The 26,589-nt window shown below is 40.6% G+C and overlaps 1 protein-coding gene across 3 annotated transcripts in view; it reads left to right on the top strand.

Moving 5' to 3' along the window:
- The first annotated feature begins 362 nt into the window (after positions 1–362).
- LOC131685733 (glutamate receptor ionotropic, kainate 2) overlaps positions 363–26,589 on the top strand; it is a 245,096-nt gene continuing 218,869 nt past the window's right edge. For all 3 annotated transcript variants that reach the window (XM_058969655.1, XM_058969664.1, XM_058969647.1), the window contains exon 1: positions 363–1,065. In XM_058969655.1, the coding sequence (XP_058825638.1) occupies positions 966–1,065 (100 nt within the window). In that variant the 5' untranslated portion in view covers positions 363–965. The remainder of the gene's footprint in view (positions 1,066–26,589) is intronic.

Genomic DNA, 26,589 nt, shown 5'->3' with positions numbered 1-26,589 from the left:
CTCACTCAAACCACATTAAGTGCATACCCACACACTACCATTTCCGTGGATAAACAATCCTTATCAGCTCGAAGTGTTGTTGTAAACACTGAGCTACAGAGTCCAGCAGGAGTAAAAAAGCACATGGATCTGAGAAAATGCGCATGAGTACGTTTTGTTCCGATGTACAGTACACACATACCAGCTGCACCGAGATGGTGGATCCTCCTCGCTCCTGGCGAGCGAGAGAACGTAAACAGAGAGCGCCAAAGCTCTCCCATTCATATCCCCCCCGGTGGGCGTCCTGCGGAGCTGTATTGGTGTGAAGCACAACCATCGAAAATCTGACTTTTGTCAACATGGACCACTCGCAGCATCCTCAGTCGGAGATAAACGGCCGTGGTAGGATAATCGTGTGCTAACAACCGGGGAAACCGTTCGTTCGTCCATGTTGTTCGGTGGTTTTTCATCTTACCATTTGTAACAGATAGAGACAGAGAGAGGGTGTTTGTGTGTGTGTGTGTGTGTGTTTTGGTACGTGCGTACGCCAGTGTTTGTGGCACAAATTAGTGCGTTTTTTCGTCGGGAGGCTGCGAAGAACTAGCAGCAAGCAAGCAGCCGAACAAGTGTAATGTGCCAGGAATGTAAAGTGTCAAAAAGCGTGTGATTTTTTCACTTTCTGACGTTTCGGTTAGGTCTCAGCACCGTAGGATTGATTTTGTTGCGGAGAAAATCGGATTGTTCCGGGAAGTATAGAGTTCTCGTGAAATGGTTTCTCTGTCCCCGTTCGAGAGGTCATGTAGTGGAAGTGATTAATATCCTGTTTTTTTGCCCTGCTGAAGGCAATCGTGTGTGATTTTCGTGAGGGGGCGGAAGTAGAGGGCTCGGAATACGAGGGTCGTGGTGAGGTAGTGTGTGAGTGTGTTCTGCACCCAGTGTTCTAGCAGGGTGGGAAAATTGTGATTTTAGAAAGTGGAATCTGAATCATGAAGCAAATTACTACACTCCTGGGAATGGTCGTTTTCGGATGCTGCCTGTTACAGGCCCCGATGCCCACTGGTGCTCTGCCCGATATCATTCGGATCGGTGAGTAGTAGTAGTAGTTGAAGGAGGATGAATCAAAACACAAAGCTGTCAGACATCCGCATAGAAGCTGATCCCGGTGGGAACGACAGAGCCGTTGCTTCGGAATGGCAGAAATCAAAAATCAAACATTTATTAATAGCAGTTTGAGTTATGGATGAGTATCATTTGTTCGCAAATATTTCCTATCCCGCAGCTTTTGTCATATATAGAATCCATCGGGGGGACGGGGATTCCGGTGATATCAAGTGATGGCATCAATTTGGTGTTATTTTTCCAGGAAGGTACTTTCGCTTTCGTCAGTTGTCACAACCATTCCTTATTTCACTGAATCCGATTTTTTTTCTCGTTGTATCTGACAGAGAATATGAAAAATTATCCCTTAGCGTCATATCCCAGAGCAAATCAGTTGGAATGATGGATTGATTGATGGATGATATAAGCGGATGTTGGATTGTTGGAAATGTGCCAAACTGATACCGTCACTCAGTGGGATTTTATTTGTTAAAATCGGATTTCCTGTCAGCAAAGGTTTATTGTACTAATATTGTGGCTTACATTGAATGAGAGGTTATAGGTCCCCGATAAGGTTATCTTTGAATGAATATAGAATAGCCACAAAGAAGTTAACTTTACTTGAAGAACAAGAACAAGGCAGAAAAAATTAAGTGTGCTTGTCTGTTGAATTCGCGCCACTCTTCAAATTCGCATGCACACAAAAGTCATGCCCATGTTGTTTATAAACAACATTTTAAAATAGCTATAACTTTTGATTTGTGTAAAATTTGCTCACAATAACAAGTAAGGCTAATAAATGTGGCTATTACTATTCATTTGAGCACCAACAAGTACAAATATCAGCAGCTTTAGAACTGAAGTTATCGCAATTAGTGCGATTGGACTCTGATGAGCAGTGCTGCCAGGGACAGTTTGCTCTGAAGAGGAAAAATGAAATTTTCATATATCTTCGTTATTTTGCAATATCATTGAAAACTGACAAAATCTATCAATTTAGACTGTCTTCGACTACGTTTTCCGCACAATTGGACCATTATAAATATTCTAGGAGAATTTTATTGAGCATTGGAAGGTATAAATTGAACAGCTTCTAGCACTGCGAGAGAAGCTCTAAGCTTTACGAAAAAAAGGTTTGTCGTCGTCCTTGACTCCACCGTTTCCAAAGAAAAATAGTTCTGAAACCCTAAATGCATTAGGAAAAAGTTGAGCTTGAAAGGGTTAACAGTAAACAAAAGCTCAGAAATCGAAACTAGAAACCGGGAAATTAAGCAGTGAACCTTTAGTTCTAGAGTGTTGCATGAATATTATACAATTTTTGTTGTGTTGTAATTTATTATCGATTTTACCACATGAGGAATTCGACGAAGATTCGTCCGAGAATCATTAAAATCTTCGATTCCGATGAAACTTTGCGTGTTTCACCGGCATGAAAGGCTTAACGGTTTCTGCAGACAATGAGATCATTTGACGCAATTTTTAAAAGGGCGTAGAAAATTTTGCTTGAAGCTTTTTTCAAAACAAAAACTTTTTCTATAACCGAGTTTTATACAGAAAAACTAACTGAGAAAGAATTAAGGGGAATTATTACAGTGAAGACCCGTTTTATCAGCACATTGGTGAATTTTAGGTGGATAAAACGTGGACATTGACTAACTTTACCTTTCTTTTTAAAAAACTGAAGCTCTCAAAATATTTTTCTTTAGTCCCTAGATATAGCCTCATAACCCTTTTTGATTATTTAGTTTAAATTTCCCCTAAGACGGTCTGACAGCGCTTAACTAAAAAATAAACATTTTTTTCATATTTTGGATCTCTAAGATAAGAAAAATTTGCTAAGGAAAGGATTTATTCGAATTCAACTTGATTGGTCTGGTCCTATCAATTTCATATGATGCTGAGAACATTGGGTCAAAAAGCTGACAAAATTGGAGGTTGATAAAATTGGGTGTATCCCATTAGGCATAAATACGTTAGGCATACGGACGTTTGGCATACGTACGTTTGGCATAACGGACGTTAGGCATAAAGACGTTTGGCGTGATGGACGTTAGGCATAATGGACGATTGGCATAATGGACGTTAGGCATAAATTATCATATTGAAGTATCCTTCAAGGAAATAACTTTTCGGTGGTGACAGCCTCGGGTGGTAAGAGCTCAAATGTTTGAAATTTTTTGAATTACTCTGGAAGCTGATAAAACTCGATCAACATTTTATTCTATTGTATATACCACAAGAAATCTTCACTCAAATAAAAGATGCAGAACGAATGAACAAATTGCACATCTCTAAAATAGGCTAAATACTCTTGTTAAAAATCAGTCTATTTTGTATTAAGGTATGAATAAAGCACATGTCCATGTTGTTTTTAAACAACGGTTTAAACTGTTAAAACTTTTGATTTAGGTAGAATTTACTCACAAAAACAAGGAAGACCAGTAACTGGGACTATTAGAACTTAGAACTGAAGTTATTGCTGTTAGTGTGATATTTACAGTTGGCGTTGATAGATGAAATTTTGATATATCTTCATTATTTTCCATTATTATTGAAAACTGCTAACGCGTATCAATTTGGACCGTCTTCGACTATCTTTTCCTAGCATATAGAATTTTGAAAATTTTCTGGGAGAATTGTGTTGAGCACCGGAAGTAAATATTGAGCAGCTTCCAGCACTGCGAAAGAAGCACCTTTCAAAGCGAGTTTTTCGTGTTTCTCGAACCCTATGACCGCAAGAAAAGAGGTTGGGCATGTAAGAATTAACTTAGATTAGTTCTTCATGCATGCAAGGTGTAATTTTCCAAGAAGAAAATTCATAACCTAGAAGAACAGCTCATGAAAGAAAGAATGATGCATTTTATTATTCATTCAACGAATATAGGAATATTGCTGGTTCTATATTGATTATCTCCCATATTCTTAAGCACAATGAGTGTATTCTCAAGGCCATCACAAATAGAGCTACGGAAACTCTGTGATGTGTGAGAGAGAGTTTATTCCTGTACTGTGATGAGTTACCGAAACGAAAAATTTATCGTCACAAACGTAGAATTCGTAGCCTAATAATGAACAATCGAAAACTTAATGTCTGTTCATTATTTTTCTCCATTTTTTTTTGTTAACAACCTATTGAGTCAATTTGTTAAATGTTGTAACGGCATTTAATTAGCAAGGGACTGGAAGGTGAGGTATATTTTTCAATATTAAGAGCCATAGTACACAAGGAAGAGCAAGGAGTTGAAGGAAGAAAGTTTAGAAAAGCGTGGAGTAGGGTCAATGAGCAAGCTTAGAGTTTCCCGGCGACTTAACCCTTTGTCTGTTACCGCAGGAGTTAGGATCTTTTGGCATTAGAAATGCGAATCACCTGCGGCATGTCCGGAAGAGCGTAAAGTAACTTTGTATTTCATGCTGTCGGAACCGATCTGCAACTCCTTGCTCTCTCTTGAGTACTATGACTCTTAATCTTGAAAAATATACTTCACCTTCCAGTCCCTTGCTAATTTAATGCCGTTACAACAGTCTGTTCATTATTTTGCTTTTTTTTAATATTTGGATGCAACTGTATTTGTAATACATCTAAAAGGCTAAAAATTTGCTTGTATCAAAACTGAAAGGATATTTTCTTCATCTCGTCTACAGAAAAATAGAAAAAAAACTCTACCCTTGTGTTAAATATATCGCATGGTATTTTTCATTTTGGAGTCTCTCGCTAGAGTTATGCGAAGGTATGGTATAGCAAAGCGTCATTTTTTTTCTAGCCTGAAAAAACAAGCGAAATCTCTTACCAAAGGCTTTGCTATTATTTTTTTATTTTTGTGAATTATGCCTATCGTCCATTATGGCAAACGTACATTATGCCAATCGTACATTATGCCTAACGTATATTATGCCAATCGTCGATTATGCCTAACGTCTATTATGCCTAACGTACTTATGCCTAATGTAGGTATGCTTAACGTATTTATGCCAAACGTCGCGCACCCGATAAAATTGAGTCTTCAATATACTTCTGCACAAGAAAATTATACACGGAAAAAGTTTACATTTTTCACAAAAACAAAAATTTATGTTAAACATGATTGAAGTCATCATTCTACTCAGACAATACTGTGCGCTTTCCCCACGCACATTTAATGCTCTGTGGTTTAGTCAGATAAGCACTAAACAAACATTGAAATTAGTTTGCTCAGTCCAAAGAAATGTCAGCTTGATTGGCATCACCAGGCGGATACGTGTTATCTTACAATGCTATCACCCCAACGAACATCTAAAGTTACATACGACAAAATATGTGCAATTTTGAAAACAATAGAATCAGGACCACTACTTATTTGCAATCAAATAAGAACGGAAAAATAATTGCATAGCCAAAGTGGCTCATTTTCAAACATGGCACTGTTGATGAATCATCTAATAAAATTAGGGACGCGAACGAAAATAGCTTTCTTAGCATCCTTTTTTTTTGTTTAAGCCTACGTCTACTGGCGCACACCTTTGAGCTGTTGGACATCATCCTCGATAGTGCCGCAACAGCAGTCGATGCTCTCTTGCATGTACAGTCGATGTGGCTGCCGAAGGTCAGCTTGTCGTCTATAATGAGTCCGAGAGACTTCAGACTCCGCTGTGAGGTGATCATGACTTCTCCCACATGGATAACTGCATGTTGTGCCGACTTGCGGTTGTTGACCATAACTAGCTCCGTCTTATGCTGAGCGAGCTCCAGGTCTCTCGCGCGAATCCATTTCTCCACCGTGTTGATCGCGTGTTCTGCAGTTAGTTCTACCTCAGAGATTGACTCCCCATAGACCTCCAAGGTTACGACGATCTTGACCGCAGGAGGGAACTTCGGTCTCAGAACCCCGTCATACATGAGGTTCCATAGCACCGGGCCTAAGATCGAGCCCTGCAGGACTCCGGCGGTAATCGGAACCCTTTACTGACCGTCATCGGTCTCGTATAGCAGTACGCGGTTCTGGAAGTAGCTTTCCAGGATCCGGTACAGACCCACCGGTAGGCTAAGCCGGTGTAACGAGAGCGCGATGGCATCCCAGCTTGCGCTGTTGAATGCGTTCTTCACGTCAAGTGTCACTAACGCACAGTATCGAATGCCTCGCCTTTTTCATTGAATCGCTATCTCGGCAGTCTTTATCACTGAGTTGATAGCGTCTAACGCGAACTTACCCTTCCGAAAGTCAAACTGGTTGCTTGACAGGCCGTCCGTACCTTCCGCGTACGGGGTTAGCCTGTTGAGGCTGATCCTCTCAAGCAATTTGCCAGTCGTGTCGATCAGACAGATTGGTCTGTACGCCTATGGGTCGCCTGGCGGCTTCCCGGGCTTCGGCAACAACACCAATTTCTGCCTTTTCCATCTATCGGGGAAGCGGCACTCGTCAAGACATCTCTGCATAGCTAGCCTGAACATGTTCGGGTTCGCTATGATCGCTGCCTTGACAGCGCTGTTCGGAACTCCATCCGGCCCTGGAGCTTTGTTCATTGTTAGGGAATTAGCCACTGCGAGTAGTTCTTCATTCGTCACCGGAGCCACCATTTCGGCCGCGCCCGCGCTGTCTCGTGGTGCAGGTGGCCAGGGGCTTGTGGCTCGAGACGGGAAGAGTGCTTCGATAATCGTCGCCAACCGGTCCGGAGACCGTTCTGGGGGTGAAGAGCCCCCTTTGGTCTTAGCCATCACGATTCTGTAGACGTCACTCCACGGATTCGCGCTGGCACTCTCACACAGGTTGTCGAAACACGCTCTCTTGCTGCTTTTAATGGCCTTGTTAAGTGTCAATTTCGCAGCTCGAAACACTTCACGGCGGTTCTCTCTTGCATCCTCGGTGCGGGCTCTTTGCATCCTACGTCTAGCTCTGAGGCAGTCCACAAGTATACCGGGCGTCTGCCGTTTCTTGGCAGGGTTTTCCTCGGCATAGTGGCGCCGCACGCGCGTGATAGAACAGCTACCAGCGTATCCCCGCTTAGACTGTCGGTGTTAGCCTCCAGTCCCAGGGCCACGGTGAAAGCTTCGCTGTCGAAGTGAGCACGTACCTGACAGGGATCTCCCGCCCTCGGATGCTGCACACCATAGTTGATCCTAAAGCGGATTGCTAAATGATCGTTATGGGTGTAGCCTTCGTCAACCCTCCATTCCATGCCTGGAACCAGACCCGGGCTGTTACGTCAATCCATGCCTCCACCCCGTTTCTACGGAATGTGCTAGCGGAGCCATTATTGGCTAACACAGCGTCGAGTCGCGCAAGCGCCTCCAGTAGCGCTTGGCCCCTGCTATTTGTACAGCGGCTGCCCCACTCTACTGCCCAAGCGTCGAAGTCTCCCGCTATGACTACCGGTTTCCGGCCCACTAGGTCTGACGAGAGCCTGTCGATCATCTGGTTGAACTGTTCTATGGGCCACCTTGGTGGAGCGTAGCAGCTACAATAGAACACACCATTGATCTTGGCAATCGCAACACCCTCGGCGGAGGAGTGTATTACCTCTTGAACAGGGAACCGTCCCGTTGTACAGGTTGCTACCATCCCAGACCCGTCCGACACTAAATTTCCGTTGCCGGCAGGGATGTTGTACGGGTCGGATAGGAGGGCGACATCTGTCGTCGACTCCGAGACCGACTGCCACAACAGCTGTTGGGTTGCTGCACAATGGTTAAGATTTAGCTGTATGACGTTCACGGCTTCTTCTTATTTGCCTCACCGAAGGACACGAAGGTCACCCCATAGCATGATTACGGGCTTGCTTCTTAGCGGTGCAGATAAGGCATTTATGCGCCTTAGTGCAGCCCCGCTCCTTATGCCCCTCCTCGCCGCAGCGACGACATAGTTTGCTCCTGTCTATGTTCTTGCACTCGTAGGCTTTGTGGCCGGACTCAAGGCACCGATAGCACCTATCCACTGAAGGCGGCTGGGGTATGCTAATAGGGCATACCGACCAGCCGATCTTCAGCTTCCCTTTCTCGGTTACCTTTTTGGCATCCGCCTTCAGTAGCCTGAGGTAGGCTACTTGGGTGCCAGAGGGTCCATCTCTAAATCGCACAGAGGCCCGCTCGATTGTGACGTCGCATTGTTCCTTAACGGCTGCGACGACATCTTCTGCGGTCGTGAACTCGTCCAGATGCTTGCACTGGAGAGTCATTTCCGCCCCTAGCGACCAGACTTAGGCGCCTTCACCAAGGACCTCTTGGGCCAAGGCCTTGTATGCCACTCTAGATTGTGCGCCTCGCTTCAGCACCAGAAGCATTTCTCCCGTGTTGGTGCGTCTCACGCTACGCACATCTTGCCCAAGGGCCGAAAGGCTTTCGGCCGCCTTCATCGACTTTAGGACGTCGGCGTATTTGTCCTTGTCGGTTTTTAACCACAAGGCCTCGCCTCTGTCCTTGGCCATCCTCGCGGGCCGCGGTACGTCCGGTGTCGGTGCCGGCTTCTTCCTGGTGACCAGCGTCCAGGGGTTAACGCCCCCTGCCCCGGTCGCGCCGGGTTGCTGGTACCAACGCTCTGCTCAGCAAGGTCACTCTCGCCCTCGCTTACCTCAGCCAGACGGCGTTTGGCCTTAACGGTTGCACGCCGTGTGGTGTCGGTTTTTGCACCCTCGCCTGGCGACTTCCTAGGGCGCTTCGCGTTCGACGCCGTCTTACGATTGCCCTTGCCCTTGCCTTTTTCTTTCGAGGGGAACTCAGCCGCCGCTTCGAGCGACTTGGCTGCTCCATAGAACTCGAAGGCCCCTGTCTGGGTACCTATGTCGGCCTTCTCTCTTCCCTCTCTCTTGGAGGCCACTGTCTGGGTTCCTCTGTCGTCCTTCTCTCTCGACATTATACCCTCTTGGCGTAAGCCTGCTGTTCCGGTCTTGCGACACGAACAGCTTTTCGGAGCACCAGGAGGCTCTGTTACAGATCCTTGCTGATGTTTTGCTTCGCGTTTGTGAACTCGATTATACTATCGAGTTGCTCCACCACTCTACGCATCGCGGTTAGTGGCCCGTCCAGCGCGTTAGTAGAGCTATTTTCTAGCACTGCTGGGGGGTCACTGGTGCTGTCGGATACAGTCCTCGTCGCTCCACTATTCTCCCCACTGGGGGAAGACCTCATCAAACCACCTTTAGCAAAGGGGTTCGGCACCTCCGTTGGTTTATTTTTATTTTTATTTACTTCGCTCATTAATCCCACGAGTCGCGCGAGAAAGAAAGGTCCGCCACGACAGAGCTCCGCAGTAGCGTGGTAAGGGACGCTTACTGTGGGGGTTGCCCAGGTACCCCACAGGCTCCGTTAACGATCGAGCATCTTTTTCACCCCCTCGATCACTCATCCCTCGGCACGGGTCGTTTCACGCCTTGGACTTGGGGTTATGACCTTTGTTGCTTTACGTGGTGACCGCGGCCCAGATCATCACAACCATCCTCCTTTACCAGGGCTTTGGACCTGTAGCTCTGGTTCTCAATAGTTCCAAGTACGTAGGTTATTACGGACATGCTACCAGTGAGGTCCGTCATTCGCTAGCGGAGTTAGATAGACATACGTGTAACCCATAAGAATTGTACACTAGTACTAATTTTTTTTTGTTGAATGCAATTGCTTGCAAGCCGCAATCCTCAAATGTTCTAGTGAGGGGTCCTTGAAGCAGTTAACCGCGTGGCTTTAAACAATTCAGACCAATTCAGCTGCTATCAGGGCTATCGGTCGACACTGACAACTACGAGATTCAAGAAGATGAGATGATTCGGAACATGGTTTGCTTCCACTGTGATGCCATTAGCGATCAGAACTTCTGTGCTTGCGAGACATCACTCGTGGCCAGTGGTTTGTTTGTGAACACAAGTAGTGTTTCCGTTTTGAACTTTACGCCTATTTGGTGGCCAAGTCGGTCTGCCAGATACTGTTGCGTCAAAGTTGAAACGCAAATCAATATTATTTTATGTTCAACAAACTCCGCACTGCCACTCCGCACATTTCACGGCAACTATAGTATGATTTGATTTGATTTCATTGAGTCCCGCCGCAGTATAAATTTGATTTCAACATTAGCGAATGTAATATGGCGCATTATGAAACAATAACAAAAAAAACTAGGAAACATACGATCTAAACAGCATAAAGTATGCCACCAATTAGCGCAGTAAATATTTAGAGCCAATTAAATGACACGCACCCTCCACATCCCAGGGCAACCAATCAAGCGGAGAGAGCAGAATCTAATTATGATTCGGTTCACGAATAGGTTGAGTACGATCAACACCGATAAGCCTAATTGATGCAATAATTGGAAATATGTATAAGGCATGGAGTTATTCGATTGATAGTCGCTCCGGAAACTGTTCCGTTTGGAAGGAAGTTTATTAGCTTTATTTCCACCATAATTGAATATGTACACTCATAACCTACAATAAGACAGAACGAATATTCATACGGCGTCAAACTTAAAAGAGCACTTCTAGCTGCATACAGTGAATCAGACTCGTTTTCACCCCGAGATTGCAGTCAACTGTAAGAGCGGAAAAGTTTCCCTTCTAGCGATTTTCAACCACGCGTATGTGTAATTACCAACATTCAACTTGTAGTGACCTAACAGGTACCTCTAGTTACTACCTACTTCTCAGTGGAGGCGGTAAAATTTCAATTGACGACTTCCAACCGTGCACGTTCTAACCACCAGAGACTATTGAATTAGTGCTCTACAGAGTCCGTCCAGTGTAACGAAGAACTTTGCCCGTATGAGTGGTATATTTTTTGTCCGGTAAAATTCACCTGACCCTCCCCCTCCCCCCTACGGGGATACCATTCGTCTAAATATATGTACACATACTGAAAAGTGGGTGGCTTCGTGACTTGTGGGATTTCCGGTTTTTTTTTTTGCTCTATTCTACAGTCCTGTAACTAAGCTTCCGGGGGTGCAATTGAAAGTACTGCTTCTAATGAACATATACATGCGCCGGCACCAGGAGAGCAATTGGACGGACGAATTTACGCAGTTCCGTCACGTACCAGGGACAAATTGTGTGGATCGATTGGCAAGCACGAACTCGGTTGGGTCTTGCCTGGTAGGTACCCACTTACCTAGAAACCATCAGGATAAGAATGATGCATTGGGTTGGGGATCGAAAAATCAGAAGAAACTACATTCGGAATACAACGTGCTGCCACCGTTCCAGATAATCCAACAGTATTTATAGATTGGTTGTTGGTTTAAGGTGTACTTGCCCACTTCCTGTTTCGGACTGTTAATCCGGCGGCAAACACGAGAAATCTTTGATTTTAAGCAATCGACTGTCGACTTTTTTTTTGTCGAGAAAATTTCGTATACCGAACCGCCTTCTGCTGACCGAGCGTTGGAAGTAACGAACGAATGGAAGCGAATGACCTGCAGGCAAAAGCAATTCTGCTTCCGTTCAGCTCTGGACCGGACAACTGAATGGGTTTGAAAATGGGCAAAGATATCCTTTTTATTGCAGGTCTGATGTTTGTTTCACTTTCGTCCACAGTTCCTATTCGCAGCTAGACGGGAAAACGGTATGAATGAATGTGTATCGTTCAGCACATTTTTCCTGGATTGTTTTTCCGGAGAAGTGTTGCCGCATAGAAGGTATATATTTTTCTGTCCAAGATTATTTGTCTTTTGATTGATGAATATTTATATTTTTCATTTCGTTTAATTAGGATCTTCACTGACACAGTTAAACTCACTTTTCTTGACAATTGAATTGAATACTTTACGCTGACGTCACAAATGAACGCGAGTGTTCATTTTTGACAGATTGCTTGTACTGTTTACGTGAACTTATAAAAATTATTTGCGATTTGCTAGTCATCCACAAATTTTTTCTAAGTCCATGTTAACAGTACTAGTGAACGGTCAAGAAAAGTGAGGTTAACTGTGTCAGTTAAGAACATAAGGGTACTGTTTACACGGCCTTAAAAACATTTCGTGGACGACTAGCTTCGCTCGAAGCGAATCGCAAAGAATTCTTCTAATGCTGTTTTCGGTTTTAGAATCGAATCGCCCTAAGTTCGCTCCAATGTTTACACTATCCATGCAAAAGTGACAGTTCCGACCAGACCTAGAGCAACTCTGATCTAAAAACGAAATCGGCATAAGTCGATGTAAACAGTACAAGCAAACTGTCAAAAATGAACACTCGAATTCAGTTATGACGGTACTGTAAAGTATAGACCTTTCTCGTCAAAAAAATTTATATGATAGGATGCTTCCTTTTTTATCTCCAATTCGTTACTGCCTATTGCCGCGATGATTTGGTACCTCTAACTATTGAAAAAATCAAAAATAGTGTAAGTTGCTCATTTAACCCCATATTCTGAATACCTATCTTGCCTTGTTTCCTCGTATTTTTACACCATTTGGATGAATTTCCTGTGGGGAATACTAAAAGGATGCCAGATCTGCATATATATTAGTAAATCTGCAGATTTTGCATTTTCACTGCAGATGTTTTGCAGATTACAAATATTTAGCAGAACAAAGCCTATGCCAGCCAATTTATACACAAGCCTTCAACATTTTTGATCATTTCAAATATATACATACTACATTTCTATGTCAAATTTATTGAAGATTTTTGTAGCAATCTGCAGACTTTTATATTTTCACTGCAGGCTGTTTAAATAGACCTGGCATCACTGATGCTGAAATGATTCATTCATATACCTGTCAAAAACATAGAGCATTGTATGAAAATGTATAACCTCACTTTTCTGACAGTTCAGTGTGCTTGTTTATCTAAGACTTGTTTACATGGACTTTTAAAATTTATATTACTTGAATACTTTCGATGCTCTTTGAAAGAATATCAAATCAAGAGGGATGAGGATTGGAACAATGGGAACCTGGTTCATACATTGACCAATCGGCGCTAGATGTAAAACCCGGTGGCCTATGCTGAATCGCAAGATCAAGCATTGGGCTATAAAACGATTGCTTTCTGGATGATGGATAAGGATTTGAACACTTTTGATTGTTTGCTCGTGGGTTAAGTCCTAACAAGATGATCCGATTGATTACAAATTTTTAGGTGGTGAAGTTTACCTGAACTTTATAGGTAACGAATTCGGTCGATGATAAGTTGTTGAAATGATTTTGATCGTTCAATGCCCATACCGACGAACGTTTCCATTGGTCAGAATGCCTACCAGCGTATGATAGCTGCAAACATGAGGACAATAAGGTTATCGCTTTCGAATGGAACAATTATTTATTATTCGTGTTCAAGTTCCATTACAGCAAAAGTTTCGTCGATTATCGCATTATCGTTGATTTAACCGGCAAATGCAAGACAGTGCTCGGCACTGACGATAAGGAGTAAGAAGGATTTGATAGGAGTGGTAAGAAGGCAGAGTATTATACATTCTGGAAGAATATCAGGGAGGAGAAATTATATGTAAATTTATATTATATCCCGAGTTGCAATCATTTTGGCACCGCAATAAAGCTATCTGCAACTGCTGTCTTGTTCAAAGTGGCAGGAAATAACTAGGAAGCGAATGATAAATTTCATAGTCAATTTATTTACTTTTTCGGAAGGATAAGTAATTAGTATGTTGTGAATATATACGTGTCGTCGGTGCCATGTGTTATGGTGGTACCGGACGGAATCGCTGTTCAGCAGAGCGTCCTTGTCGTACTGGTCATAGATGCGACGTTTTTTCTCATCTGATAGCACTTGACATGCTTCGGAAATCTGTCTTAATGCTCTCTACTTAGCGCAGGATACGCGAAACCGCTCCTAGCTTTTGAAAGAAAATTCCTAACTGCTGCTACTCTATCAGTCTCTCTCTCTCTCTCTCTCTCTCTCTCTCTCTCTCTCTCTCTCTCTCGACTGAGGACTACAATATCGGTCGATTAAATTATGCTATGAAAATTGTACTTCCTGGAATTTCATCTAACGAGATCAATTCATTGTGAGGAATTTCGCTGCGTTCCAGTATGACTTGCCTCTGGATCACTTACACTCTGATTTAATAGGCCCTACATGCCCACATATCATCAAATGTTGTTCCTTAGACATATCTTAATAGGTTTTAACAGGTGAACATAGCTCTAATCGCAAAAGAAAAATTGTTATCTGAATTTTTATATTGAAAAGAATTTCAGAACCAAGAAAAAATACTACTAATTTTTCTTGATTTTGATATACTTTTCTATATAAAAATCCAGTTGACAAATTTTCTGTTGCGATTAGAGCTATGTTCACCTGTTAAAACATGTTAAGATATGTCTAATACTACGTTCACACTACGAGTTAAAACGTGTTTTAACGCTATCTTGATGACATTTTTCTTGTTGCTAATTATTATAACGTATTATAACTCTGTAGTGTGAACATAGTATAAGGAACAACATGTGATGATATGTGGGCATGTAGGGCCTATTAAATCAGAGTGTAAGTGATCTTACTATGGAAACATAGCAAAAACACGATTTTTGATTGGAGACACCTCTAAATCATGTCCAAATTGAGTCATTTTTGGCGAAACTTCTTAAATTCTCACGTAGAACAAAAATCTGGGCTGACCCATATATATTTCAAAACTTTTTCAAAATGTGGAGAGGTCTAATGTACATGGCCAGATAGATAGTTTTTAACTGGGACGGGACGTGTGGATACGAAAAAACCCAACGTCAATTGCAGCCAGGGGGAGCTGTCAAATGCAGCCAAAGGGAACCGTCAAATGCAGCCAGAGGGAACTGTCAAATGTAGCCAGTCCATTTAAAATATGTGAGGAAGAAAGAGTGGCTATGCAAGACAAGAGATAAAATGAACAGAAAAAAAGAAAAAGAAAGCATCCACATGTTCTGTCCCAGGATTTTAATAGAGAACATGAAAATTCGATTTGTTTGCATTGGGCAGTAGGCCTTTTTCAAATGTTTGGCTAGAAATTCCTTACTTCTTCAATGAATCATGTACAAGAAAAGTAAAAATGTTAAAATTAACGGAACAATGTATGATGCCGACATCAAATAAAAAATTACAGCTGAGCGATCTTGTTTGGAAAGTGTCGAACCAAACCAAGTTTCTCATACTATGATCGAATCAACAAAAATTCCAAGACCATGTAAACAATCTCTCTGAACTGTCAAAAAAGTGAGGTTAAACATCATCATGCAATGTTCTCCACCGTGAGGTTCACTTTAGTTTGTTTACATAACCAATGAACTTTGTACCGCGACTCACCACTTCATTTGCCGCGTTGCCAGGAACTCAAGCAAAAATATACAAAACAGTGTTGCCCAAACACACATTTTGAGTCCCACCATTCTTGCAAAGGTGAAAAACATTCTTGCATTTTTCAAATTTAAAAAATTATTAAAAAATTACGATAGCTCTAAAAAGTCTCATTTCAACGGAAATATTCTTAAAAATGTATAGTCTTATGAATAAAAATAAGAAAAAAGGGGGTTAGGTCGGACGAGAAAGGTCTATTAGGTTTTACACCAACCGACATAACCCCACAAAATGAGCCGGATGAACTTCGTTTGACAATTCTCGGTGGTTTGTTTACATAGGAGTTACGTGAGTTCGAATGTAACAGATGAGCACCCTTTGTACTCGCATTCACGCAACTGACAAAGCAAACAAACCACTGAGAATTAGGTTTTTTACTGACACAGTAAACCTCACTTTTCTTGACAGTTCGCTTGTACTGTTTACATGAACTAAGAAAAAAAAATTGCGGGCGACTAGATTCGCTGAAAGCAAGTCGCAAAGAATTTTTCCTAAGTCCGTGTAAACAGCACAAGCGAACTGTCAAAAATGAACATCGAGTTCTTTTGTGACGTCAGTGTAAAGTATTCAATACTTAACAGTGACGTTAAAAATGAACTTGAAGTGTTTATGTTTGACATTTCGCTTGTACTGTTTACATGGACTTAGAAAAATTCTATGTGGTGTGTTTCGGGTGAACGGAATCTTCGACGAAACAGTACTAGTGAACTGTAAAAAGTGAGGTTAACCGTGGAAAGAACCTAATGCATTAGCTTAAAACGAAGTCGAGACCTTTTTTAGTGGCAGAGGAACATTTGTTTTCTCGTCTACTGCACATTTGGGGGTCATTCACCTGTCCCCGTTGCTTGTAACAATATCCTTTAATTAGCGTTTGTCATCCTAATACATAAAACTGAATTAAGTTGAAGGACATTCGTGACCCTTTTTAATACATCCAAACACAGAAATTTGTTTTGCCCGTTGCTTGTCCATTCCAGCAATAGCCACTTTACCTATGTACTACAGCTCTGTGTTTTATGTTAACACTACATAACGGACTCTTTCATTCATGCTTCCAACCCAGCGAAATGTTTGTTCTATTACCGGCAAACATGTTTTATAGCACCGTCAGCCGAACACGCTGCGACGGCGGAGCCTCGCTGACAAATTTATTCACTGGTTTACGTAATTCAATCAATTGAGGTGATTGTTTTTCACGCCTATCGGCTGTTTAGCCGTAACCGATTGTTATGTTGGGGTTGATTTCCGAATCGATTGATTAGCCTTTTCACCTTTTACCAACCGACCGGTCGGAGGCTTTTCGGCGAACGGGTTCTAGTTTGAATCGTACCTCTCAAAATCCTGACTGAGAGCAATCTAAATGGACCGTATCGGTGTGACGGGATAAGGCAATCCCTAATTTCTTGTTTCCATTTCGTTTCTTGTTCGTGTGAATGATCGCGTTTGCGACCGGATCTGTAATATCGTGAAGAGCTCGAGCGTTTGTATGGTATTGTGAGCGTTTTTGCTGCACCATAAAAAGGCCCAATAGGCGTTCCCGGCCTTCTCGATGCACCACTTTCGATGCGCTACAATTGTGTACGAATAAACCAGGTACATCGATGGATTGTAAATCAATACACCATTTTGGGGTGCAAAATTGTATTCCCATCGAACGACACGTTCCTCCGATTTACCGAAAATTTAATCTGAACTTATTGTTCCCCTTAATGGCAACAATCCGCCAGCGAATGTCGTCTGTCTAGTTCTGTCAGATCCTCTTCACGTGTTTGTGTGCCGAATTTTGCCCTTTTTGGTTGCTGGTGAAAAGGATAGCAGTTTTACCCCTTCAATAGTAGTTTTTTTGATTTTTTTTTACTGTTCCACTGACCACGGACTAGGTAACTTTTGAAAGGTGCTCCGAAATTATGACGAAGAGCCAATAGCATATAATACAGAATATACCGACCAAAAGTGACACCTTGCTGAAATGCTAATTAACGGCGTCACACGCACAGAGAACTGCCATCGTGGCAACATAGTTCCCGATGTAGTATACCAACACGTCCAAAGTGATCAGGATAGTTTAGGCAGTTACCCGAGGTGTTTCGGTTTTTTTTAAATACAAGGCTAAGTCACCGCTCTGTGAGTTTTTGTAGATGGTTTGCAGTTTTGTGAGAACATCCCTTTGCTCTGAGTTGAAGCATTCTCGGTATCCCTTAATAACATCGCTTTTTTTAAAGAGATGTCGCTTTCGGCCATGCTTGTAGCGCTACTATTGTTTTGTTGTTTACGGTTGTACTGTTCGAATGTTTTCTTTTTTTTAGAGTTACGGTTGAGAATCCGTCTTTCTCGTTGTTTGCTTCTTCGTTGGTGTATGTGCAATGCAGCTTTCGAAAATTTCCTTTATTCGGTTCCATCATATTAGGAATGTTGTACCGATATCGTTCGAAGGTTAGGCAGATGCTGAAAGTTCCATTTTGCGTAGCCAGGTAAACTTCGACGAGAGGGGCGATGTGAAGATTATGATCTTTGTGAATGCGGGAGACGATCAAACGACCATTTATACTTGAACTGCTATGAAAAAGCTATAAACCTCTCTCAAGAGGAAAGAGGCCCATACTCAAAACGGTAATCAAGAGTGTTTTCAAAGGTGCTCTTAAAAGTTGCAAGTTCTATCACAGATAACAGACGTTTATGATCAAATTAAAAATGTACCTGTAACTGCCATTTGATGTAAAATGAGTTTATTTTTTCTGTCGAGTCTTGACTATTTCATCCTGAACAGCAGAGATCTCAGCAAATGTGACGTTTGTCAACTGAGACCACGGAAAATCACAGCTAATCACAGGGTGCTCTTTTCGCTCAACTTTTGGGTTATTATACTCAAATTTTAGTTCAATTTACTTAGTTTTCAATATTTTTTGAGAGTTGTCCTACTTGACCTATAGAGCTGGGTTCTCGGAAGGGCTCCCAATCCGAAACACTCACTACCATTGCTGACGAGATGAAAAATGTCATCAACTAAAGCACTACTTAGGGCCAATTGCAGTGGGCCGTGATCCGGATTGTGATATTGAGTGTACGGTTCAGATGTGCGGCCAAAAGGATTTTACGATCGCGTGGGAATGAGCGTTTATATGTGCTCGCTTGAGACCACGCTAATCAAAATAAGTATTGTAGCGTTCACTAAATTATCGGGACGTTTTAATGTTTGCGAAATTGTGGGTGCAGTTGTGCGTGGACGATCGTGATTGCATGTCCGTCTTTATGTATCAACCCGGGCGTTTGTAAGTTAATGGGACTCGATCGCGTAGGTGTTTCTATGTCACGTATGCTAGCGTGTGCACAACTTCGCGTGTATAAATTCGATTTTATAAGCGTGTGGCCATTCGCATATTCGCGTGGGTTTTTGGGTGATCGCGTGAATCGCGATGCTTAGTTTGAGTGTATGGTCCAGATACTAGAAGAGAGTGAGTTCACTCATATCAGAGTGAGAGAGAGAGTCCCCGGCCATGCCGCCCTGAAACTGAAACAGAGGGAACTGTCAAATGTAGCCAGTCCATTTAAAATATGTGAGGAAGAAAGAGTGGCTATGCAAGACAAGAGATAAAATGAACAGAAAAAAAGAAAAAGAAAGCATCCACATGTTCTGTCCCAGGATTTTAATAGAGAACATGAAAATTCGATTTGTTTGCATTGGGCAGTAGGCCTTTTTCAAATGTTTGGCTAGAAATTCCTTACTTCTTCAATGAATCATGTACAAGAAAAGTAAAAATGTTAAAATTAACGGAACAATGTATGATGCCGACATCAAATAAAAAATTACAGCTGAGCGATCTTGTTTGGAAAGTGTCGAACCAAACCAAGTTTCTCATACTATGATCGAATCAACAAAAATTCCAAGACCATGTAAACAATCTCTCTGAACTGTCAAAAAAGTGAGGTTAAACATCATCATGCAATGTTCTCCACCGTGAGGTTCACTTTAGTTTGTTTACATAACCAATGAACTTTGTACCGCGACTCACCACTTCATTTGCCGCGTTGCCAGGAACTCAAGCAAAAATATACAAAACAGTGTTGCCCAAACACACATTTTGAGTCCCACCATTCTTGCAAAGGTGAAAAACATTCTTGCATTTTTCAAATTTAAAAAATTATTAAAAAATTACGATAGCTCTAAAAAGTCTCATTTCAACGGAAATATTCTTAAAAATGTATAGTCTTATGAATAAAAATAAGAAAAAAGGGGGTTAGGTCGGACGAGAAAGGTCTATTAGGTTTTACACCAACCGACATAACCCCACAAAATGAGCCGGATGAACTTCGTTTGACAATTCTCGGTGGTTTGTTTACATAGGAGTTACGTGAGTTCGAATGTAACAGATGAGCACCCTGCGGGAGACGATCAAACGACCATTTATACTTGAACTGCTATGAAAAAGCTATAAACCTCTCTCAAGAGGAAAGAGGCCCATACTCAAAACGGTAATCAAGAGTGTTTTCAAAGGTGCTCTTAAAAGTTGCAAGTTCTATCACAGATAACAGACGTTTATGATCAAATTAAAAATGTACCTGTAACTGCCATTTGATGTAAAATGAGTTTATTTTTTCTGTCGAGTCTTGACTATTTCATCCTGAACAGCAGAGATCTCAGCAAATGTGACGTTTGTCAACTGAGACCACGGAAAATCACAGCTAATCACAGGGTGCTCTTTTCGCTCAACTTTTGGGTTATTATACTCAAATTTTAGTTCAATTTACTTAGTTTTCAATATTTTTTGAGAGTTGTCCTACTTGACCTATAGAGCTGGGTTCTCGGAAGGGCTCCCAATCCGAAACACTCACTACCATTGCTGACGAGATGAAAAATGTCATCAACTAAAGCACTACTTAGGGCCAATTGCAGTGGGCCGTGATCCGGATTGTGATATTGAGTGTACGGTTCAGATGTGCGGCCAAAAGGATTTTACGATCGCGTGGGAATGAGCGTTTATATGTGCTCGCTTGAGACCACGCTAATCAAAATAAGTATTGTAGCGTTCACTAAATTATCGGGACGTTTTAATGTTTGCGAAATTGTGGGTGCAGTTGTGCGTGGACGATCGTGATTGCATGTCCGTCTTTATGTATCAACCCGGGCGTTTGTAAGTTAATGGGACTCGATCGCGTAGGTGTTTCTATGTCACGTATGCTAGCGTGTGCACAACTTCGCGTGTATAAATTCGATTTTATAAGCGTGTGGCCATTCGCATATTCGCGTGGGTTTTTGGGTGATCGCGTGAATCGCGATGCTTAGTTTGAGTGTATGGTCCAGATACTAGAAGAGAGTGAGTTCACTCATATCAGAGTGAGAGAGAGAGTCCCCGGCCATGCCGCCCTGAAACTTGTTGTCTAATGTATATGAGTAATTTTTTTTAGAATGGTCCTTTTTAAAGCATGAACTGGCACCGACGCTAAAGGCTTCCGGGTGTGTCGGATTCATGATTGCATGGAAACGCGTGTTTGTATAATCGTACTTGGAATCGCGTTTATAAATTCGTAGGCATTAAAACGTTCCCCTAATCACAGGGGCATTTTTATGTTTGCGAGATAACGGTCGTTGGTTTGCGTGGACGATCGCACTTGCATGTTCGCGTATGTGACCAATGTTGTATTATCACGCAGGACTTAAGCGTTTGTATGTTAGCGGGATTGATCGCGTGGACGTATGTGTATATAATGTGTTTATAACTTCGTTTGTTTAACTGATAGTCTCGTGGGTTTTACAAGGTTCGCGTATCCGCAATTTTGATTGCATGATTCAGATTTAGAAGGCAGTGAGTTTCCCCATATCACTAGAGTATCCGGTCATAGTGCCCTGAGATTTCTAGTGTATATGAGTTTGTTTTTTTTAGATGAGACGAAAGGCTTTAGAACATGACCGATTTATGATGACGTGGGAACGAGCGTTGATATAATTACACTCGAGATTGCGTTTATGAATTCATAATTGCTACAATAGAAACTTGATAACCTGAGCGTTATATGTAGAGTAGAGTGGGTTCAAGTAGGTCAGTTTGTATTATCGCGAAGAGCATTAACGGTTTCAGATTAAAATGTTTGATCGCGTGGGCGTTTTTATTCCGCGGATTTTAGCGTGATTTCGTTTATATATCCGTGTAATCGTTTGCATGTTCGCGTAGGTTTTTAAATGAAGGAAAAAGTGAGCTCGCCGTATTTTATATGAGTTAAGTATTTTAGAGTAAGAGCTCCCGGACGAGATGATTTCGTGAGACTGGGCGTTTGTATGTTGGCACTTGAGACTGCGTTTATAAATTCGTAAGTGATAATACGTTGAGGATTTCATGATTGTGAGATCATGGGCGTAGATATGTGTGAATGATCACGTTTCCGACCGGATCTGTGATATCATTAAGAGCTCGAGCGTTTGTATGTTATTGTAAGCGTTCTTTCTGCAATATGAAAAGGCCCAATAAGCGTTTCCGACCTCCTCGATGCTCTACAATTGTGTACGAATAAACTAGGTACATCGATGGATTGTAAATCAATACACCATTTTGAGGGTGCAAAATTTTGTTCCCATCGAACGACACGTTCCTCCGATTTACCGAATATTTAATCTGAATTTATTGCTCCCCTTGTAACAATTTTCCTCCAATTTCCCAAAGCAACCGGTTGCAATCATGTACTAATTTATTTCTTCTCGCAATTAATTCATACATCATTAATTCACAGAGAATCCATTATTCAAGCCGAGCCCTAACTTCCCAAGTAGATGCCACTCTTGACTAACGAAATCCCGTCTAATTTGTTTGAAAGCTGTTAACCGCAAACTTCGGCGCTAGTCGATTTCCACCACGCACATTCCGACTCTCTCCAGTTGCTCCACTTTTGCCACTTTCCAAAGCTCTGACTCTGCAGATGGCGCCACTGATGACGATGCTGATGATGATACTGATGATGATGATAGTGGACCGAAGTGCTTTCCCCGTGCTGGCAGCATCATCGAATTATGGAAATTTGAACGAATCGAATTAAATTTCCGAACAATTTCGCATTCGTCTGGTTTGCAGATATTGGCGCACATAGTGTGAAACGCGCGTGAAAAGGGGAAATAACTAAACAAACCAAATCCGGGACTGCATTGGACCAGCGACCTGCAAAAACCGGACAAATTGAAACGGGTCAATTTGATTTCAGCGGAAACTTTGGATCGGTGGTTGTCTCTGGCAGTTAGTTTGATTAATTTCTTAGGTAACGGCCTGGGACGGGAGTTTTCTGGGAAGGTGTAAACTATTTTTCGATGAATATTAAATTTCTTTCACTAATGGATGGTACTGTGAAGTTCCAACCGCTTTTGTTCGGTCGGAATTCCGATCCGGCACTCGATATCCGTCTTGCGAGCACGGAAAGGCTCTCTTCGGTAGTTTCGGGATAAAACTAAGCTGGCTTCAATATTCGATTATTTAAAGCACTGCGAAAATTGAAACTAAACCAATATCCTAATTCACAAGCAGACGTAGATAGATCTACTACCGACACATTAACAAATTGTACAGCTTTACCATTTGACTGCTTTGAAAAATGATAGTCCCTCGTCCTAATGAGCACATCAATGGTTATGTAAATAATAAAATAGGCTCTCACCGTTGCCCAGTTCACAAAAAACGGCACCAAATAAATCAATCAAATAATATAAAAATGACTTCCTGACGAAGGTCTATCCGTGTTCGGGTTGGGTGGGCGAAAAGAAAAATAAAACTCTGCGTCGGAAACACGAGGGGGGATAAGTGAAAACCGAAAGTGTAGGAAAAGATCTAACGCGGGATTGGGAAAAATACTTGGAGCTAAAAGTTGCCCCCTTAATTCAATTAGGCCTCGTGTCTATCGACCAGTTTCTTTTGGGTTCAGTTCCGGTAGCCGATCGTCGGGGATGTTTTGTGTGCTGCTATTCTGGAAAACGGATAGAAAGAATGTTTGCTAATGGAAGGGGATTTTGCGGAATTTGATAGGCAATGAGGCAGAAAGGTGGGAAATTCTGGGGAACTTTTTCTCAGGTTGGTTGAGCATTGCGAAGGAGTTTTGAAGGTCAGTTTAAGGATAATTTTACATGTCAAAATTACACATACTTCTCCATTTGTAGAAATACTTTGGTGTTCAGAAAACTACATCGAAACATGAAAAATCAGAATTTAAAAACAAGAATTCGAAAATCTGAAATCCGAATTCAGATATACTATTTTTTAAATGAATTTAAAACAGAACAAAAAATAAACATAAACGATCCAAAAAAATCAGTAGGCGGAAAAATAGAAAACTAGGAAACTGTAAACTAATGTAAATAAACACTAGATATATAGAAAAATTAAAAAAATGTTAATGTTCTTCTTAAATAGAAAACTCGAAAATTAGAAAAACAAAAGTCTATTCAACAACAACTTGAAAACAAAAACAACAAATCTAACAGCTTCCAACATGGATGATAACCAACAACCAGCGGAAACTAAATAATTAAATGCACAATTTCCAGAGGAAAAGTAACTCAAGATTTACTAGAAAAAAGGCTCAGAAGATTAATTAGCAAATTCCTCAGATTAATTTTCGGAATTTTCTTCAGATTAATTTTCAAAAGATTCTTCCAAATATTGAAAAAAAATGAATCGAACAGATTCTGCAGAATATTTTTGGGGAGATTCTTTACAAAAAATGTCAGAAGATTCTTCTGAAAAATTATTCTACGGAAGATTCTTCAGAAGTTTTTTTCCAAATATTTCTCGAAAGATTCGTCAGAAGATTTCTCAAGAGACAGAGGAACTTCACAAAAAATTTCAGAAGATTCTGCAGAGTATTCCTCAGACGATTCTTCAGATTTAGATAATTCTTCAGTAGATTATTCTGAAGATTCTTAAGTAGGTTTTCCAAAAGAATCTTCTTGTTCCTCATTGGATGCTTCAGACGATTATTCCGAAGATCCAGCAAAAGACTTCTCATGAAGATTTTTCAAATAATCAGAAGAGTTCTTTAGATTTTGCAGCGGATTTTTCCAAAGATTTGTTCGGAATGTATTCTTCAGAAGACTCTTTGGAAAAATTTTCAGAAGATTCTTCGTAAGTTTTAAGAAAAGAGTCGTTCTGAAGATTCTACTGAAGATTTATTAGAAGATTCTTCATAAAATCTTCAAGATATTCATTCGAATATACTTCTAAAAATTAGCCAAAAAAATTCTCAGATCTTTCAGGATATTTTTAGGAAGATTCTTTGGAAAATTTGTTACTAGTTTCAGAAGATTCAGTAAAAATACTCTTCATATAAGTTCTTACCGATGATTTAATCAGAAAAATCAGAAAAAAAAAATTGAAAATGCCTTCTTCAGAAGACTAAAGAATTTTTCAAGCGATTTTTAAGATGATGTTCACAAGATTTATTCAGAATACTCTTCAGACGCTTAATTAGAATATTCCTTAGAAGATTTTTTCATAAGATTCTTCCTAAGATTCAAGAAAAGAATCTTCTGTAGAATCAATTCCGATCTGGAAATTCTACAGAAGATTCATTAGATGATTCTTCATAAAATGTTCAAGAGAATCCTAAGACTTTTCTGCTAAAGATTGGTCAAAAATTTCCTCAGAGTATTTTCAAAAAAAAAAATTGTCAGAAGGTTCTTCTGAAGAGATTCTTCAGATATTTTCTCTCAATATTTCTCAAGGATCCGTCAGAAGATTTCTCAAAAGATTTCTCAAGAAATTTCTCGCAAGAACTTTCAGAAGATTCTGCAGAATATTCTATAGACGCTTCTTCAGGTTTGGCTGATTCGTCAGTAGATTGTTCGGAAAATTCTTAAGCAGATTTTCTAGAAGAATCTTCTTGTTCGGAATATTATTTAAAATATTTGTTAGTAGGTTCGTCGTAGGATGCTTCAGACGATTGTTTAGAAGATTCAGCAAAAGTTTCTTCATATAAGTTCTGCCGAAGATTTTACAACTAATCAAAATACTTTTTCAGATTTTGCAGCTGATTTTTTAAAAGATTATAGGATTTTTCAGAAGATTATTAAGACGATGTTTCCGAAGAATTATTCAGAATATTCTTGAAAAGATTAATTTTAAGATTCCTTCGAAGATATTTCAGAAGATTTTTCTATGGATAAAAAAAATCGTTCTGGAGATTCTACAGAAGATTCTTCATAAAATATTCAGAGATACATGAGAGTATTCTTCTAAGGATTGGTCAAAAACATTCGCAGGAGATTTTTTAGAATATTTTGAGGGAAATCCTGTGGAAAATTTGTCAAAAGATTCTTCTGAAGAATTATTCTTCGGAAGATTCATCAACAGATTTTTCCGTATATTCTTCGGCAGATTCGTCAGAAGATTTCTCAAGAGATTTCTTTTCTTCAGACGATTCCTTAGATTCGAATGATTCTTCAGTAGACTATGTATAAGATTCTAAAGCAGATTTTTCTAAAAGAATCTTCTAGTTCTTCAGTAGATGCTTCCGACAATTCTTCAGAAGATTCAGCAAAAGACTCTTCATATAAGATCCGCCGAAGATTTTTCAAAAAAGCAGAAGAGTTACTTAGATTTTGCAGCAGATTTTTCAAACGATTTATTCAAAATGCGTTGTTAGAAGGCTCTTTTCAGAAAGTTTTTAAGATGTTTTGAAGAATATTCTTCAGAAGATTAGCTAGAAGATTCCTTAGAGGATTTTTCAGAAGACTTTCCATAATTCAAAAAAAGAATCATTCTGGAGATCCTACAGAAGACTCATTAGAAGATACTGCATAGAATCTTCAAGAGATTCATAAGAATATTATTCAAAAAATTGGTCAAAATTTTTCCCTTATTTTTGGAGAAATTCTTTAAAAAAATTGTCAGAAGATTCTAAAGCAGATTTTCTAGAAGAATCTTCTTGTTCGAAATGTTATTTAAAATATTTGTTAGAAGTTTCTTCAGAGGATGCTTCAGACGATTCTTCAGAAGATTTGGTAAAATAATCCCCGTTTAAGTTCGGCCGAAGATTTTTCAAAAGATTTATTTACAATGCATTCTCCAGAGGACTCTTCAAAGAATTTTTCGAGAAGTTAAAAATCTTCTGAAAAATCCTTTGAAGTGTTCTCGGGAGAATGCATTGTAAATAAATCTTTTGAAAAATCTTCGGTAAAACTTATATTAAGATTCGTTTTATGATGTTTCTGAAGAATTATTCAGAATATTCTTCAAAGGATTAAATAGAAAATTCATTTCAAATGAAATGATTGTTCAAAAGATTCTTTAACAGATTCTTCAGAAG

Source organism: Topomyia yanbarensis, chromosome 1 (assembly GCF_030247195.1).
Source record: "Topomyia yanbarensis strain Yona2022 chromosome 1, ASM3024719v1, whole genome shotgun sequence".
Lineage (NCBI taxonomy): Eukaryota > Metazoa > Arthropoda > Insecta > Diptera > Culicidae > Topomyia > Topomyia yanbarensis.
The sequence above is the reverse complement of the archived record's forward strand: the minus strand, read 5'-3'. Positions and strand labels throughout refer to the sequence as shown.